Below are 16,252 nucleotides of genomic sequence, written 5' to 3' on the forward strand. Positions count from 1 at the left end.
TAAGGACGCTGAAAGGACATAGGGAACATAGAGGGGGGAGAAGGATGCTGAAAGGACATGGGGAAGACGGGGGAGAAGGACGTTGAAAGGACATGGGGGAAGACAGGGGGAGAAGGACGCTGAAAGGACATGGGGAAGACAGAGGGGAGAGAAGGATACTGAAAGCACATGGGGAAGAGAGAGTGGGGAGAAGATGCTTAAGGGAAATGGGGAAGAGAGAGTGGGGAGAAGACGCTGAAGGGAAATGGAGAAGAGAGAGTGGGGCGAAGACGCTGGCAGGGAAGAAGACAGAGATGCCAGACTATGGGGGGAGCGGAGGGAAGAAGATGGGTGCCAGACCAATTTGGAAGGGGGGAGAAAGGGAGAGGCACAGTAATAGAGCAAATGGAAGACACAGAGAGAAGAGAGATAGTGGATGGAAAGAATTGAATGAGAACATGAAGAAAGCAGAAACCAGGCAACAAAGGTAGGAAAAAATTTTTTTATTTTTTTTTTATTTTTGCTTCAGCATAAAGTAGTATATTAGTTGTGTTGATAAAAATTTATAAACATTAGAGGCTCTGGTAGAAACCCGTTTACAAAGAATGTATTCTTCCCAATTAATATTTCAAAATTAATAAAGTCTCTTTGCTTATTTGTAAATGGGTTTCTACCAGAGCCTTTAATTCAGTAGCATAATTAAATGAAATAACTATTTCTGAAGTTTATAGGGACGGGCGGGGACGGAGGGGATTCCTCGCGGGGACGGGTGGGGACGGAAGGGATTTCTCGCGGGGACGGGTGGGGATGGAGGAATTCTTCACGGGGACGGGTGAGATTTCTGTCCCCGCGCAACTCTCTACTCCGGATTGGCCTTGACATCAGTGGTACGTGGATCTGGTGACGCTCTGGTGGCGGATCCTCTTCCTCTGCCTCTCTTGGACGACCTTCTGACGTAGGGTCCCATTCCCATGTTTGACCCGTCTCCCTTCTGTCTTACGGCTTGGGTTTTGAAAGGGGTCGCCTTGGTAAGAAGGGGTATTCAGATAAGGTGATCTCTACACTCTTGGGGTCCCGGAGGCTTTCTACCTCTCAGGCTTCTGTGCGGGTTTGGCGCCTCTTTGAGGGGTGGTGCCAGGCTCGGGGAGTGGTCTCTGCCTAACATCCTAGAGTTCTTGCAAGATGGCCTGTATAGAAGCCTGGCTTGGTCTTCTCTCCGGGTTCAGCTTACGGCCTTGTCAGCCTTTCGGGGGTTAGTGACAGGTCAGCATTTGACAGCCATTCCTGATGTGATTCACTTTTTGTGGGCGTCCAAGTTGCTCAGGCCTCCTATGCCACCCTCTGATAAGAACATAAGCAATGCATCTGCTGGGTCAGACCTGAGGTCCATCATGCCCAGCAATCCGCTCACGCGGCAGCCCAACAGGTCCAGGACCTGTGCAGTAATCCTCTATCTATATCCCTCTATCCCAAAATTGTCCATTCCTTTCTTGAACCCCAGTACCGTACTCTGCCCTATTACGCTCTCTGGAAGCGCATTCCAGGTGTCCACCACACGTTGGGTAAAGAAGAACTTCCTAGCATTTGTTTTTAATCTGTCCCCTTTCAACTTTTCTGAATGCCCTCTTGTTCTTTTATTATTAGAAAGTTTGAAGAATTTGTCCCTCTCTACTCTCTCTATGCCCTTCATGATCTTGTAAGTCTCTATCATATCCCCTCTAAGTCTCTTCTTCTCCAGGGAAAAGAGACCCAGTTTCTCCAATCTCTCAGCATATGAAAGGTTTTCCATCCCCTTTATCAGACGCGTCGCTCTCCTCTGAAACCTCTCGAGTAACGCCATGTCCTTCTTAAGGTATGGTGACCAATATTGGACGCAGTACTCCAGATGCAGACGCACCATCGCCCGATACAATGGCAGGATAACTTCTTTCGTTCTGGTTGTAATGCCCTTCTTGATTATGCCTAGCATTCTGTTTGCCTTCTTAGCGGCCACTGCGCACTGTGCCGTCGGCTTCATTGTCATGTCCACCAATACCCCCAAGTCCCTTTCTTGGGTACTCATTTAATAACATCCCTCCCATTGTATAGTTGTACCTCGGGTTTCTGTTTCCCACATGTAATACTTTACATTTCTCAACGTTGAACTTCATCTGCCATCTCGTCGCCCATTCCCCTAGTTTGTTCAAGTCCCTTTGCAATTCTTCACAGTCCTTTTTAGTCCAAGCTCCACTAAATAGTTTGGTGTCGTTCGCAAATTTTATTATCTCACACTTCGTCCCTGTTTCTAGATTATTTATGAATATATTAAATAGCGGCCCGAACACCGAGCCCTGCGGGACCCCACTCGTGACCCTCCTCCAGTCTGAGTAGTGGCCCTTCACTCCTACCCGCCAAACAGTCTCTGATCCATCCCTCTTGGGATCTCAATCTGGTTCTATCTGTTCTGGTGCACCCGCCCTTCGAACCGTTGGGCGGCTGCTCTTTGAGGAACCTTACTCTGAAGGCGGTCTTTTTGGTGGACATTTCTTCCGCTAGGCATGTTTCTGAGCTACAGGTTTTCTCTTGTAGAGCTCCCTTCTTGGATTTTTCTAGGGAGCGGGTTGTGTTGAGGTCTGTTCCTTCTTTTTCTGCCAAAAGTATTTTCTCCTTTTCATGTCAATCATTCTGTGGTCCTCCCGGTCTTGGGTAGTCAGGAGGGCTCTTCTGAGCAAAGACAGCTGCGCAAGTTGGATGTTGGTCGGGTCCTTCGCTCTTATGTGCAGTGGACCCAGGAGATCAGGAAATAAGATCATCAAGAAGGACATGGCAGTACTTGAGGGAGTCCAGAGAAGAGCAACTAAGCAGATAAAGGGTATGGAAAATCTCTCATATACTGACAGACTAAAAAAGTTGGGGCTGTTCTCCCTGGAGAAGCGGAGACTTAGAGGAGACATGATAGAAACCTTCAAGATCCTGAAGAGCATAGAAAAAGTAGACAGGGACAGATTTTTCAAATTATGGGGAACCACAATTACAAGGGGGCACTCGGAGAAATTGAAAGGGGACAGGTTTAGAACAAACGCTAGGAAGTTCTTTTTCACCCAGAGGGTGGTGGATACATGAAATGTGCTTCCGGAGGCTGTGGTAGGCAGGAGCACGCTACAGGGCTTCAAAGAAGGTTTGGATAGGTTCCTAGAGGACAAAGGGATTGAGGAGTACAGATAGGAGTAGAGGTAGGTTATAGGGATAGGAGTAGAGAGAGGTTATAGAAATAGTCAGGGACCACTGCTCAGGCAATAGGCCTGATGGGCCGCCACAGGAGCGGACCGCTGGGCGAGATGGACCTATGGTCTGCCTCAGTGGAGGCAACTTCTTATGTTCTTTGTCCTTATGGCGGGTCCTTGTATGGGGACTGGCGCTTCTAGGGCTACTATTGCATGCTGGATTAAGGAGACTATTGCTTCTCTTCTGAGGCAGAAGCCTGTTCCGAAGTTTCTCAAAGCTCATTCCACTCGGGGTCAGTCGGCTTCTTGGGCTTAGTCGTCGCTTGTGCCTCCGGCTTTTGCTAGGTTGCGGTTTGGTCTTCCTTGTATTCCTTTGTCAGACACTTTCGGGTAGATGTTCAGGCATGTCGGGACGCAGTGTTCGGTGAGTGTGTTCTGGTGTTGGCCCTTCGGGGGTTCCGCCCGTGATGGGAACTGCTTTGGTACGTCCCATTCGTAAAGATTAACCTCTACTGGTCTGGAGAGTGCTAAAGAAGGAGAAATTAGGTTCTTATCTGCTAATTTACTTTCTTTTAGCTTCTCCAGACCAGTAGAGGTCCCCACCCTGTATGTTGTGTTGTTGGGGTTGTTGCGCGGGCAGTTTTGTTTTTTGTGGCGGGTTCTAGTATTTTTCTAGAGCCGGGGAGAATTAAAGAACCGTGGCTGTGGCTCGGCTGGCTTAGCTGGCGAGCTGTGGGGACATTTTCCTTCTGGTATTTCTCCTCTGCATTTTCCAACAGCATTTGGGTATGTTAGTTGTTACTCCTGTTCGGAGTATTGTTTATTTCTGTTTCCAGTTCTTAGTTCTGCTTGGCTATTCGGCAGACTGATGAGAATAGAGAAGGGAATATACTATATACTATTCCAGTTTTGTTTTCAGTCTTTACCTGCTGGTCATGATTGGATATATACCCATTCGTAAAGATTAACCTCTACTGGTCTGGAGAAGCTAAAAGAAAGTAAATTAGCAGGTAAGAACCTAATTTCTCCTTCCTGGTTGGCTGGGGAGCCTATAAATCAAAAAGCTCTTCCTTGGAATGGGTGGGAGGGAATTAAATTAACACCAGTGCCTTTCCTCAATAGCTATTTGTGCCCTAATCTGATGATATGCCCTGAAATGCAACCTAAATCATTAATCTAAGCTAAAACACTGTTTTGTATTAAACTCCAACAGAGTTTAAAGGTTACATTATTGCCTGACTGATTTTACTGAGCTAAAAAAAGAGGTTGCTGTGAAAACTGTCTTTAATGTAGATCCTCTACAACCGCTCTCTTAACATAGAAACATAGAAGATGATGGCAGAAAAGGGCCATAGCCCATCAAGTCTGCCCACTCCAATGACCTACCCCCCCTTGATTTTAACCCCCTAGAGATCCCACATGTATATCCCATTTCCTCTTAAAATTCGGCACGTTGCTGCCTCAATCACCTGATGCGGAAGATCATTCCAATAATCAACCACCCATTCAGTGAAGAAATACTTCCTGGTGTCGCCATGAAATTTCCCACCCGGAAGTATTTCTTCACCGAACGGGTGGTTGATCATTGGAATGATCTTCCGCGTCAGGTGATTGAGGCCAGCAACGTGCCGGATTTTAAGAGGAAATGGGATACACGTGGGATCTCTAGGGGGTTAAAATCAAGGGGGGTAGGTCATTGGAGTGGGCAGACTTGATGGGCTATGGCCCTTTTCTGCCGTCATCTTGTATGTTTCTTACTGAGGGTTAGTCACTAGGCCAGCATTCCTCCCCCTCAAGGGTCACCTGTGGAATCTGCTCTCTTAAGAAAGTTCTCAGTTCAGCACAGCTTCTAAACACTTTCCTGGAGGTACATCAAACTTCAGCTTTTTAGGAATACCACACTGAATATGCAAGAAAGAACTGCATTTAAATCTATAGAATCCTGAAAACCTGACTGGCTAGCTATGCCTTTTTGAGAGGGTTATACCTAGTGAGCTGGAAAAGAGCAGAACTTAAAGCTAGGAGTTTGAGTCTCTTTCTGCAGCAATCTTCTTGTACAGATGGAAGAGTCAGTTACCAGGCTGGGAGAATTTGATGTGCTTTTATTGCTTAGGGGTAGAGCACTGCACATTGAAAAAGTGGTAAGTAGAGAATGACACGGTGGCTGATATGGTGGCCCAAATGGTGATGGGGGAAAAAGTGCTCACTGCGGGTACAGGGACAAGACCATCCAGTGCCCCATGGAGCGGTGAATGGCCTTGTCCCCGCAGTTAAAGGAGGGAACGCGCGTGGCCCCCTCCCTCCTATCTCCATCCCTCCCTTTACCTTCACAGCACGTTTTGAGTAACTTCTTCACAAAGCCATCGGAGCCTGCAAGCAGTTGCATCAGAGGAGAAGCTTCCGCCCACACACGCATGCTACTTACTGTTGGCAGGCTCTGACGGCTTTGTGAAGAAGTTACTCAAAATGTGCTGCAAAGGAGATAGATAGATTCGGGTAGGTAGGAAGGAGGGAGGGGGCCACGTGAGGGGTGCCGAAGGGCAGTGAGGTGGCAAGAGGGAAGGGTGGTGGAGGAAAGGAACAGACGCTGTAGGGAGGTGGAGAGGAGCAGATGCTGAAAGGACATGGGGAAGACAGTGGGGAGAAGACACTGAAGGGAAATGGGGAAGAGAGATTGAGAGAAGACGCTGAAGGGAAGAAGACAGAGATGCCAGACTATGGGGGAGTGGAGGGAAGAAGATGAGTGCCAGACCAATTGGGGAGGGGATGAAGGGAGAGGCACAGTAACAGAGCAAATGGAAGACGCAGAGAGAAGACAGACAGTGGATGGAAGGAATTGAATGAGAAGATGAGGGAAGCAGAAACCAGACAACAAAGGTAGAAAAAAAACTTCTATTTATTTATTTGGTTTTAGGATAAAGTAGTATATTAATTGTGTTTATAAAAATGTATAAATAAAGCCCTACCAGCTGAATATCTCATTCTCTAGTTCAGCAGCCAGAACTTTGATTTATAAGGAAGGAATAAGCTAAATATTGCCATACTGAGGCTTGTATGAATGCTGCGGGGACAGTGGTCATGGGGACGGGGCGATGACGGGGACAAATTCCCCCCCCCCCCCCGTGTCATTCTCTAGTGGTAAGATCTGTCACCTCTCATCCCAGCCAAGGATGGGTAGACAATATAAAAGTACTTGATTTGAAGTTGATTACTCTTGTGTGAAATGCCTGAAAGAGAGGATCATAATATTTGGATCCTGTTTTTTCCCTCCCTTTACATGCACTTTTGGTTGATATCTGACATAAGTGTTATCCTTCTGCAGATACTGGAGATGATATGGCTTGGACACTGACTGCATCAAAAGAAGGCAAAGGCAAGCCAGAGGGTTCTGCTCGTCACCAGGTAATAGGAACCAAGGAAGAGGCTTGGACTATAATCTGAATCCTGAGGGGCAAAGGAATAGATACCTCATTTAATAGCTTCAACTGCTGTAATGATGCAGGTTGAAAGCATGGTCAGCAGAAGGGCTGATGCAATGATTTGGTTAAAGGGGAGTGAGGGAGCGAAATAAGGACAAGTCTCAGAAAGTAGTAGCAGAGAGCCTAAGCAAAAACCTACCTTTTGAAATTGAAGGGTGGGGTGGAGTTAAAAAGAAGCTGACAGCAAGACAGGAATTTTAGAGATCTCACCTGACATGTTATAATATGCAGGGTCCTGTTGTTACTTTTAGGCTAAGCACAAAATCAAAGTAAAGTATACATATAAAGAATGAAAAATGAGGACGTCCTTGGCATCACCAATAGTTTAGTCCAGATAAATGGGTTATGCTAGTTTACCAGAAAGTGGAGATAGAGAACAAAGAATTGAGATCTGTGATTAGGGACCATGTGCTCCTATCCCGATTCAGTATTCTCTGTTTCCAGCAGGTGAAAGGTGACACTCTTGGCAGCCTCTAAATTGATCTGAAGGTGTTTGCTCTTGGTTCAGTAGCCCTGGTTCCATTTTGGGGGGGTTGCTGGCTCATTAAGTGCTCTTAGAAGGTACACCTAATGATGCTAGGTTTCTTTATTTCCTCCTCCCCCCCTCTTCCTCCATATTATCTTGGTCTCTTTCCTCAGATAAGCTGCTCTTAGCTGTACCCTTCTCTTCCACTGCCAATTCCAGACTTCATTACTAGTTTCCAAGTTTATTTAAAATTTCTTATACTGCTCATCAGACTTCTGAGTGGTATACAATAATAAAATCTATCAACATCATACATCAGGTTTATTGCCTGATTACCTCACCAATCATTTCTTATTTTCCAGACCTGGGCAAACCTCTCGACCCCAGTCACTCTTTTCTTTCCCATCTGTTAAAGGTTTCTCACATAAGAGATTCATCAATAAATTCTTATCCTATCAAGCAGCTTTTAAAGATCCAGAATGGAGTCATCTGGTCTGTTCTTCTATATCACAGGTGTTAAACTCAAGACCCACAGGGTGAATCGGACCCGCCTGGTCGTTTTATGCGGCCCGTGGCCAATTTCCCCAGTGTTGTCTTGTAGCCAGCTCCCTCCTCATAGCCGCACTGTGCATGAAGCCGCATGCAGCTGCTCCTTGCACGTCCCACGCCTCATCCAGAAGCATTCCCTCTGATGCTGTGAAGCCTAAGAAAAGGCTTCCGGTTCAGGCACAGGATGCACAAGAAGAGCGGGCTACTGGGCTTAATGGACCATTAGTCTGACCTAGTAAGGCTATTCTTATGTTATGTTAATATACCAAAACTTGTGGAAGAAAAACTACCCCATGGAGACCTTAATAATACCAACAAAGTGTCATGCTCTTATTTACAAATATAGAGAGAAAACAGCTTTTCTTAGCTTAAGTCCATTTCTTCAGATTCTGGATTCAAGGGTTATTCTTCCCAATATGCATCACTTTGCATTTGTCCACAATAAATTTCATCTGCCATTTGGATGCACAGCCTTCCAATTTACTTAGGTCTTCTTGCAATTTTTCACAGTCCACATGTGTTTTAACAACTTGTGTCATCTGCAAATTTAATCTCCTCACTCTTCCAATTTCCAGATTTAAAAATAAGTTAAATAGCACTGGTGCTAATACAGATTCCTGTGGCACTCCACTATTTACCCTCCTCCATTGAGACAAAAGGCCATTTCTTTATCATCCCTCTAGACCAGGGGTCTCAAAGTCCCTCCTTGAGGGCCTCAATCCAGTCGGGTTTTCAAGATTTCCCCAATGAATATGCATGAGATCTATGTGCATGCACTGCTTTCAATGCATATTCATTGGGGAAATCCTGAAAACCCGACTGGATTGTGGCCCTCAAGGAGGGACTTTGAGATCCCTGCTCTAGACCATCACAGACAGATGGGTTTATGCTCCTCTGCCAGCAGGTGGAAACAACACACTGAATTCTAACAGTACAAGTGGGCTGTGCAGTCCCTCAGAATCAGTCTGTTCTCAGTCTCCAGCAGGTGGAGGTGGTAGACCTGTGCAGCCGCCTTTTAGGCCTTGACAGGGTCTGTTGGAAAGGTTAGGTAGTGGCTTTTTTTATCTGCCCATATTTTCTTGTCAGATTGAGCCGGGGGTCCCGCGAGGGGCTAATTCCACCTCAAGGATGTCGCACTTAGGCAGCCAAGTTCCTCCCCCCCCCATTTCCCCTCCCCCTTTTTTCTATAGAGGAGCTTCAACTGTATGCCTTGCCAGGGGCAGTGGCGTATATAGGGGGGGAGGTCTGCCCCGGGTGCACACCCCAAGGGGGTGCACAGTAGAGAGCTGAACGGAGACGACGGGTATCCCGCAGGGTTCAATACAACTTGAGCTGCGAGGCTCGTCTTCTGTTCCTACCTGGCCTGCCGCAACACACATAGCCGACCGGAAGTCTTCCCCGATGTCAATGCTGACATCGGAGGGAGGGCTTACGCAAAGCCCACCCTCCGACGTCAGCGCTGACATTGGGGAAGACTTCCGGTCGGCTATGTGTGCTGCGGTAGGGCAGACAGGAAATAGAAGATGAGCCTCGCGGCTCGAGCTCCATTTGGATGAGAAAATTGGTAATTTGTTGGCAGATGAGGGCTGGGCACGAACGTGGGAGGCAAATGCGGGACAGAAGGAGGTCGAACTTGGAAGGCAAACGCAGAGGGAGGGAGTTTTTGGACACAAGGCATGAACTTGGGAGAGAGGATGGAGGAAGGGAGAGAAAGATGTGGGGAGGGAGTGCGTTTTTAGACACAAGGCATGAACTTGGGAGAGAGGATGGAGGAAGAGAGGGAAAGAGGTGGGGGAGGAAGTGTGTTTTTGGACACAGAAGGCATGAACTTGGGAGAGAGGAAGAGAGGGAAAGAGATGCTGAGATGGGGGAGGGAATGCGTTTTGGACACAGAAGGCATGGACTTGGGAGAGAGGAAGGGAGGGAAAGAGATGGTTGTGTACACGGAATGGAAGAAAGGAGAATTTTTGGTCATAGGGAGGGAGGTATAGATGAGAGGGAGAAATATTGTGGTGGAATGGACAGATTGAAATGGATGCAAGAAGGAGGAATGTTGGACAAAGTGGTGAAGGGAATGGAGGGAGAGATGTGGCATGGTGCTGGAGAGGCTTATAGAAGGAGAAATGTTGGGCATGAGACTGGTGGGCAGGGGCAAAAGATGAGAAAGGGATAAATGCTGGACCATGGTAGGAGGAACCAATGGACAGCAACAGAAGAATTTACAGAAGATAGGAAAGCGGAAAAAAGTAACTGGGACCAACTTTATGGAAAAATAAGTCTCCAGACAACAAAGGTAAAAAACGGAATTTATTGACTAAAATATGTTAGCTTTGGGAAATGTATATAGCTGATGTCTTTGTTTTGTGTTCAAAAGAAAAGGAAATGCATTTCTGGTTTTATTTCTACAGTGTTGAAGTACTTGCTGACCTTTGCTGTGACTGGTGGGGATCCCCAAGCACCGCCAGCAGAGGACCTCCTCTAGAGACGGCCAGAACTCCCCTCCACCAATCACAGCAGTCGCTGGCAACATCCATGAGCCACTGAGGTGCCAGCATCTGTGACTCAGGGACGCTACTGCTGCCTGCCAAGCTTGGCAAAAGGGACCCCCGGCCAACTGCAAAGGAAGTCCTCAGCTGACAGCTTGGGGGTTCTCATTAGCTGAGTATTTATATTTTATATTTACATTAGAGGTTCTGGTAGAAACCCGTTTACAAAGTATGTATTCTTCCCAATTAATATTTCCAAATTAATAAAGTGTCTTTGCTTATTTGTAAATGTGTCTCTACCAGAGCCTTTAATTCAGTAGCATAATTAAATGAAATAACTATTTCTGAAGTTTATAGGAATGGGCAGGGACGAAGGGGATTCCTCGCGGGGACGGGTGGGGATGGAGGGATTCCTCATGGGGACAGGTGGGATTTCTTTCCCCGCGCAACTCTCTAGTGCACAGCCGGCCACCCTCCCTATTCTGCCGCTGCTGCTTTCCTTAACCAGCAGCAGCGGCAGTAAACGGGGGTGTCTGTGGGTGCTCATCAGCGTTGCTCATCTGGCCGGCTCCCCTGCTGAAAGCCGCGGGCGTCCGCTCCTCGCACGATCCGTGGTTGCGTCGGAAGCGTTCCCTCTGATGTCACAATGTCAAAGAGAAGGCTTCCGACGCAGCTGCGGATCGTGCAAGGAGCGGACACCCGTGACTTTCAGCAGGGGAAAAGGCCAAACATGCTGGGCAGGGAAGGGGGGAGGGTAGAAATGCTGGGCAGGGAAGGGGGGAGGGTAGAAATACTGCACAGGCAAGGGGGGAGACATGCTGCGGCTGCTGCAGCACCCAATTGAGGGGAAAGAGGGAGAAGGAAGACAAGGGAGAGGAACCAGAGATGCCAAGTCCATGGGATGGAGGAAAAGGAAAGGAGATACCAGACCATAAAGGGGGAGGAAGAGATGCCATGGCATGAGGGAAGGGAAGGAGATAGAGATACCACACCATGGTGTGGAGTGGGAAGGAAGGAAGGAAAGGAGAAGAGAAAGAGATGCCAAAGCATAGGGGAGATGGTGGAGACAGAAAAATGGAGAGGGGTGAAGCTGAAATGAATCGTGTGCAAAGGAGAGAAGGAACCCCAGATATACAGTTTATTGAAGGGACATAGTAAAAGGAAAGATGCCATATGGAAGAGAGAAAGGGTGGACAGTAGATGGAAGGGGCAGAGAGAGTGTGGGCAGTGGATGGAAGTGGTAGAAAGAGAGGGCAGAAGCTGGGTGGAAGGGGCAAAGAGAGGGCAGATGTTGCATGGAAGGGAGAGAGGACAAACGCTGTATAGAAAAAAGAGAGCAAAGAGAAGATGATTAAAGCAGAAACGACAAAAGGTAGAAAGATTTTTTTGTTGCTTTACTTAGAATCAAGTAATTTTGTAACTGTATTGATAAAAGTTTATAAATAGGAAATGGAAATAAGGCAATTTTTTGGACTAAACCCCTTTCCTCAGGTCAGGACAGGATACCATAACAGCAGTATACTGTACTGTTCTGAAGAAAGATTTGGCCTCTGAAAGCTGATTGAAAAATGGATTAGTCCAATAAAATGGTATTTTCTTATTTCTCATTATTTGTTTTATTTTTATTTGTTAATTTGTAAAGTGGTGATTGTTATGTATCAGTTTTTTCAAATTTACATCTACTGTCTTTATATTTTGCACAGTATTAAGCACATAAGCATCGCCCCCCCCCCATCATGTAGTTATACATCGGGTTTCCTTTCCCTATGTGCAGGACTTTGCATTTCTCTACATTGAAGCTCATCTGCCATTTCTTTGCGCACTCACTCAGTTTGTTCAGGTCCCTTTGTAGTTATTTACATTCCTCAACAGTTCTAACCCTACTGGAGAGTTTTGTGTCGTCCACAAATTTTATAACCTCGCACTTCGTCCCTGATTCCAGGTCATTAATGAATATGTTGAACAGCAGCAGTCCCAGCACTGATCCCTGTGGGACGCCACTCGTGACCCCTTTCCAGTCAGAGTAGTGTCCCTTTACTCCTACCCTCTGTTTCCTGTCTGCCAGCCAATTTTTGATCCATCTGTGCACGTCCCCTTCTACCCCGTGGCTCCACAGTTTCCTTAGTAGGCGCTCATGGGGTACCTTGTCAAAGGCTTTTTGGAAGTCCAGATATACGATGTCCATGGGGTCACCTTTGTCCAATTGTTCGTTTATCCTCTCAAAGAAGTGCAGTAGGTTCGTTTGGCATGATCTTCCTTTACAGAAACCATGCTTGCTTGTTCTCATCAGATTATTTCTTTCTATATGTTCATTGATACTGTCCTTGATCAGTGATTCAGCCATCTTCCCTGGAACCGAGGTTAAGCTCACCGGTCTGTAGTTCCCCGGGTCGCCTCTTGATCCTTTTTTAAAGATAGGTGTGACGTTTGCTATCCTCCATTCCTCCGGGATTACCCCTGTTTTCAAGGATAGGTTGCAGATCTGCTGCAATAACTCTGCTGTTTCGTCTCTGAGCTCTTTCAGTACTCTTGGGTGGATTCCGTCTGGGCCCGGAGATTTGTCAGTTTTTAATCTGTCTATCTGTTTAAGTATGTCTTCGAGGCTTATCTGCATGCATGATAACTTTCCCTCTTGCTCCCCCTTGAAGATTTTTTCTGGTTCCGGCACGTTGGATGTGTCCTCTTTTGTGAAGACCGACGAGAAGAACGTGTTTAGTCTTTCTGCCACCTCTTTTTCCTCCTTCACCACTCCCTTCCTGTCTCCCTCATCCAGAGGTCCCACATCCTCCCTCGCCGGCTGTTTTTCTTTCACACATCGGAAGAATGGTTTAAAATTCCGTGTCTCCCTGGCAAGCCTCTCTTCATACTCTTTTTATTGCTTTTCTGACCACACGGTGACATTCTTTTTGATGCTTCCTGTGCTCTTTCCAATTTTCCACGGTTTTATCCTTTTTCCACTTCCTGAAAGATTTCTTCTTGTCTCCTATCACATTCCTAACTTCATTGGTTATCCATGCCGGGTCTTTTGTTTGATTCTTTTTGCACCCTTTTCTAAATCTGGGTATATACAGGTTTTGCGCTTCATTCACCGTGTCTTTGAATAGGGACCAGGCTTGCTCTACCGTCTATGCTTTCCTGGAGCTGTATCTGAGTTTCTTCCTCACCACCTGTCTCATGGCATCGTAGTTCCCTTTCTTGAAGTTAAACGTTGTTGCGATGGTTCTCTTCCCCATTGGCATTTCTATTTCCACTTTGAACTGGATCATGTTGTGATCACTGTTTCCTAATGGTCCTACTACTTCCACCTTCTTGGCAGGTCCTTTCAGCCCATTGAGGATTAAGTCCAGAACAGCTGTCCCTCTCGTTGGTTCCTTGACAAGCTGTTCCAAGAAGCAGTCCCGTACAGCCTCCAGGAACTCTGTTTCCCTTGTGCATTTTGAAGCTCCAAGACTCCAGTCTATCCTGGGATAGTTGAAATCTCCCATAACTATGGTGTTTGCGTTTTTGCATTCCCACCTCAATTCAGTTCCCAGTTCTGTATCCTTTGCTTCAGTTTGCCCAGGTGGGCAGTAGTACAGTCCCATCCTTATCTCGGCTCCCTTTCTTCCCAGTATTTTAACCCATAGTGACTCCAGTTGGTCATTTGACGTTGCTGCGTCCACCCTGGTTGAGTGAATGGTGTCCTTTATGTAAAGAGCTACTCCGCCACCCTTCTGATGTGTTCTGTCTCTTCGGTAGAGCTTGTACCCTGGCAGTAAGTACTATGTCCCATTTGTGTTCCTCGTTCCACCTTGTTTCCGTGATCGCTATGATGTCTAGATTCTCATCTTTGGCCATGACTTCTAGTTCCCCCATTTTGTTCTTTAGGCTTCTTGCATTAGTGTACATGCAGTTCAAGTCTCTGCATTTTTTCCTCCCTGGTATTTCCCTTGCATTTCATTTTTCTTTCTGTCTCCTTCATGTCCTGTAGCCTTCTGGTTATTAGGGGACATGTGTCACTGTTTCTGTGGTGTTGTGGTGTTGCATTGTATGCAGAGCCTGGTTTCTTGGCAGTTCAGTTTAACTTTTGTCTACATATTTCTATTTTTGTTTGTGATTATTCCATATTGGTCAAGGGTGTATCTGTCTGTGTGTATGAAAGGGACATGGCTTTCTGATAGCATCGATTGTACAGGATCAACTGACTGTGTGGAATCTGGCTTGTTTAGTTTTACAATGTATGTGTTGGTGTTCTAGTGCTCACTGCAGTGTTTAAGATGCTGCCTTTTCCTAGGTACACTCTTGTTGTGCAATATGTGGATTGTTACTAAAAATCATATTTTTGATATAGATGGGGGGAGGGTGTCACATATGCTAGGTATGCCACTGGCCAGGGTGCAAAGGCTACAGTTTTGAGTGCCTGTGTGGTCTGCTCCTGTTACCTTAAAAGTTTTTATTTAAAAAAAAAAAAAAGACCCAAGGCAGCGCTTTTTCTTTCTGTACCAGTTTCCAGGGACTGTTTTCATTCATAATGTTTCTCCCATTCACCTGCCGGTTTCATTCAGCCTGCCTCATGGTTTCCAATGAGCACATCTCGCAAGCCTAAGAAGTGCTCAGTGTGTTCCCACTGATGACTTAATGCGGCCAGTGTTGTTTGTTTTTGTTCGTGGCTGGAAGGGAAACCCTTGTTAACTTCAGAACACCGGCGCCAGTACAGATCCCTGCAGCACTCCACTATTTACCTTCCTCCATTGAGAAAAAAGGTCATTTAACCCTACCCTTTGTTTTCTGTCCAATAACTCTAATTTTCTCAGGAACCTCTCATGAGGAACTTTGTCAAAAGGTTTCTAAAAATCAATCGGCTCACCTTTATCCACATGTTTATTCACAACTTTAAAGAACACAAGCAAATTGGGTGAGGCAAGACCTCCCTTGGCTGAACCTATGCTTACTCTAACCCATTAAATCATGCTAGTCTACTTGTTCCACAATTTGATTTTATTATAATTGATTCCACTATTTTTCCCAGCACTGAAGTCAGGCTTACCAGTCTGTAATTTCCTGAATCTCCCCTTGGACCCTTTTTAACCTTGAGCTAGGTTGACCTTTGGGATAGAGGTAGCTCAGTACAAGTGTGTGGTGGTGGTTGGTTTTCATGAGCTGGGGGTGCCCAATATTCGGGGATGCAGGTTTTTATTGTCTTTGTCTCTGATTCCAGTTCTGCAAGGAATGCATTCAGAAGGAAAATGCCAAGGCAGATTTGCTATGCCAGCTGGAAACAGTTAAAAAGAAGCTCGGTAAGTATCTACTGCATCCTTCTAATTCTAGAACGTATACCTCAATATTTCTCTCCTGGGTGCATTTTTATTTACTCTTTATTGAAGTCTTACTTTATTTTTAGGAATTGACTATTGTAACTCATTATGCTCAGGCTTGATTAAATCTTTTTTTATCATGAATCCAGTTGTTACAAAAATCGCAGCTAGGATTTTATTACACAAATCTAGATTTGATAGAATTACTCCATTGCTTCAGTCTTTACACTGGTGCAAGACATTCAGGCAAATGTTCCTCACCTTGGTCTGAAGGATGATGAAAACAAGAGAAAACACTTCTTCTAGTCAGATTACTAGTTCATGAATTTCACCCTTTACCCTTTTCTGCTGGAAGTTCTCTGGATATATTACTGTATTTTTTGCTCCATAAGACACACTATTTCCCCCCAAAAAAGGGGTGAAAATGTAGGTGCATCTTGTGGAGCGAATATAACAATTTTTTTAAACACCCCCCATACCTCTTTAATTCCGGTGGTCAAGTGCTGTATTGGCAGGAGCTTTCCGTGCTCCTACCCTTCCCTCGTTGGACTGTTGCTTCCTCATCTGTTGTAGCTGAGTGGCGTACAAAGAAAGCACAAGCTTTTCACACTCTTGCCCGGCCCCGCACATTTCCCTGAATGGCTGCTGTCAGTTTTCGCAGGACTCGTGAGAACTGACTGGAGCGGTGCAGGATCAGGCAGGAGCGCAAAAAGCTCACGCCTGCCTTGGGCACCGCTCTGTCGCAAGAAATGAGGAGGCAGGGAGGGAGGGCAGGAGCTGCCTACCGCTAGACCAC

At 46.1% G+C, this 16,252-nt stretch overlaps 1 protein-coding gene across 5 annotated transcripts in view; it reads left to right on the forward strand.

Annotated features, from left to right (window-relative positions):
* Window positions 1–16,252, forward strand: part of LOC117361664 — a 162,762-nt gene that overhangs the window by 92,653 nt on the left and 53,857 nt on the right. For all 5 annotated transcript variants that reach the window (XM_033947311.1, XM_033947314.1, XM_033947315.1 and 2 more), the window contains 2 exons: window positions 6,505–6,584; window positions 15,360–15,438. In XM_033947311.1, the coding sequence (XP_033803202.1) occupies window positions 6,505–6,584; window positions 15,360–15,438 (159 nt within the window). The remainder of the gene's footprint in view (window positions 1–6,504; window positions 6,585–15,359; window positions 15,439–16,252) is intronic.

Source organism: Geotrypetes seraphini, chromosome 5 (genome assembly GCF_902459505.1).
Source record: "Geotrypetes seraphini chromosome 5, aGeoSer1.1, whole genome shotgun sequence".
NCBI classification, from domain to species: Eukaryota; Metazoa; Chordata; class Amphibia; order Gymnophiona; family Dermophiidae; genus Geotrypetes; species Geotrypetes seraphini.